This window comes from Bison bison, unplaced genomic scaffold (assembly GCF_000754665.1).
Source record: "Bison bison bison isolate TAMUID 2011002044 unplaced genomic scaffold, Bison_UMD1.0 scf7180017864475, whole genome shotgun sequence".
Taxonomy (NCBI): Eukaryota; Metazoa; Chordata; class Mammalia; order Artiodactyla; family Bovidae; genus Bison; species Bison bison.
This window is the reverse complement of record NW_011495036.1, coordinates 3,855,117-3,857,460: the sequence shown is the minus strand read 5'-3', so window position 1 is coordinate 3,857,460 and position 2,344 is coordinate 3,855,117. Positions and strand designations below refer to the sequence as shown.

General features: G+C 63.7%; 1 protein-coding gene across 1 annotated transcript in view; it reads right to left on the bottom strand.

Moving 5' to 3' along the window:
* RAMP1 (receptor (G protein-coupled) activity modifying protein 1) overlaps positions 1-1,580 on the bottom strand; it is a 34,455-nt gene extending 32,875 nt beyond the window's left edge. The window contains exons 1-3 of the mRNA XM_010862068.1: positions 1,552-1,580; positions 1,129-1,269; positions 457-732 (exon numbers count right to left, since the gene is read on the bottom strand). Of these exons, the coding sequence (XP_010860370.1) occupies positions 457-732; positions 1,129-1,269; positions 1,552-1,580 (446 nt within the window). The remainder of the gene's footprint in view (positions 1-456; positions 733-1,128; positions 1,270-1,551) is intronic.
* Positions 1,581-2,344: the final 764 nt, after the last annotated feature.

Sequence of the window (2,344 nt, the reverse complement as noted above, 5' to 3'; positions counted from 1 at the left end):
CCCTGGTGAGGGGCGTGCCTCCACCCTATGGTTCCAGGAAGCTCCGAGCCCGAGCCCCCTGGGCAGGTGGGAGGACAGGCTGGGTCTCGGGGATGGTGGGAGGCTGAGGGGACCACCCTGCACCAGGTGGGGGAGGGGCCTCCTGTCATAGGGACCCGGCCCCCTGGGAGCTGGATCTTGCTCCCACCACCAGCATCCCAGACTGGACCCAGCCCGATGGAGCCCTCTGCTGCCTGCCGCCTCTGCCCCGATACCCAGCTTGAGCCTGGTCATCGAGGTCACGGCCCCTGCCCTCCCTGTCCACGTGCCCGCCCCCCAGCGCACCCCTCTTCACCCTCTCTCTGGTCCCAGCCTGTGGCATGGGAACCAGCCTGTCAGTGAAGAACAGCTCCTGGGGCCTCGAGGGAGACGCTCTCACAGCATCCCCGCTGCCCCTCCAGGACACGCCAGACTCACCTGATGGTCTTGCCCCAGTCACACCACAGCGTCCTCCCAACGGCCTCCATGTGTGCCTGGAACTGGGGGAGGCAGGACTCCTGGAGGAGGGTGCCGTGGTCGGCGTGCTGGCAGGCAGTGGCCAGGCAGAGGTGGGTCACTGCAACGAGAGCCCCCGCACGACAGTCATCTGCCCAGCTCACCCATCCCTGCAGGGTCAGGGGCTGGCTCCACCCTTCGCGGCCCACACCCACCAGCACAGACTGGCCCGTCTGACTCCCAGGCCACCCAGATGCCCTGGGGGGCGCCGCGATCCCAGGGGTGGGGGGTGGGTGGGGCGTCCAGGCTCCAGCTGGATGGCATGATCAGTCACTTCGGGGCCCAGCAAAGGCCCGCCTGCTGACAGTGTGTCTGAGACCGCCATCTCCCTGGGCTCCAGAGCGGGGACTGCACGTCCTCTGGTCCGGGGGACACGGCCTGACACTCACGCACCTTTTCGGCCTCACCCACCCCTGACCTGGTTCCTAAGCCTCCACTTCGCAGACACAGAAACTGTGGCAGTGAGAACAGCCTGCTGGGACTGGACACAGGCTGATCACCCACGAGGCCCCTGCACGTCTGCCCGGGAGTGAGGGAAGGAATCAGCCTGCCCCAGGGAGCTGGTGAGCAGCACAGGGTCTTGGAGACCCTTACCCCGCTCTTCCACCAGTGTGTGCCAGCCGGGCTGTACCACCCAGCGCTGAGCTCACGTTCTCTGGGTCTGGGTGTTCATCGGCTAGAAACCAAGCTGCCAAGCTGTCACCTGAGCTGTTCCTACCCTTCCACTCATGGGGACTGGGGAGAGGAACAGGTGGACAGTGGTGTCGGCTACAGGTAACAGAGTTGACGGGCTGTCCCAAATGAAGGTGAAGGGCAGAGTGCCCTGGGGGCTGGGAGGGTGGCCAGCACAGGGCCCCTGACAGGCAGGGGAGCAGACCCTGTCTCTGTCCCCACCAGAGTCCCAGGGGCTACGTGGTGGCAGGGGGCTCCACCCTCCTCTCCAGGGTCCATGTGAGGACCTCCAGGGCCCAATTCCATGTTGCCCAGTGGGGGCGGGAGACTAACGAGTCCACTTACCTAAGTGACAGACGGCAGGCCAGACACATCTTGTCAGGGGCTCGAGCCAACAGAGTGACATTTCACAGCAACACAAGGACAACACTGATTTGTTTGTTTAGCCGCTTAGTCGTGTCTGACTCTGTGACCCCATGGATTGCCAGGGACTGTGATTAGCTCTGTGATTGGTCACAAATAAGAAGCCAAACACAGGGAGCCCACGGCACATGGAGATAGAGGTGAAGCTGGCGGCAGGAGCTGAAAAAAGCCTCGGGCTTCACCCTGTGGCTCAGCTGGTAAAGAATCCGCCTGCAATGCGGGAGACCTGAGTTCCATCCCTGGGTTGGGAAGATCCCCTGGAGAAGGGAAAGGCTACCCACTCCAGTATCCTGGCCTGGAGAATTCCATGAACTGTATAGTCCCTGGGGTTGCAAAGAGTCGGACACGACTGAGAGACTTACTTCACTTCACTTCACTGCCTGAGCGCCGAGATGCCCGGTCCTGCGCCCACCGCCTGGAGGGTGTCACTCTGTACCCCAGATCTGGACATGCATGCTGGAAAGCAGGGAGGACCCTGGGGGTTTTCAGCCAGAGAAACCAGGAGTAATGGGTGGTGGGTGGAGGAGACGAGAGGCTGGCAAGAGGAAAACCCCCTTGGAGGAGCCTCAGGAGAGGACCCGCAGGCGTGGGGAGCAGGCCAGCCCACCCTGGGTGCCCTGGGATGGGACCCCGCCGGGTCCACCTGGCACAGCTCACGCACCCGAGGACCAGCTGGGGGAAGGGGCTGCTCCCAACCCTGGCTCCATCCAGACGC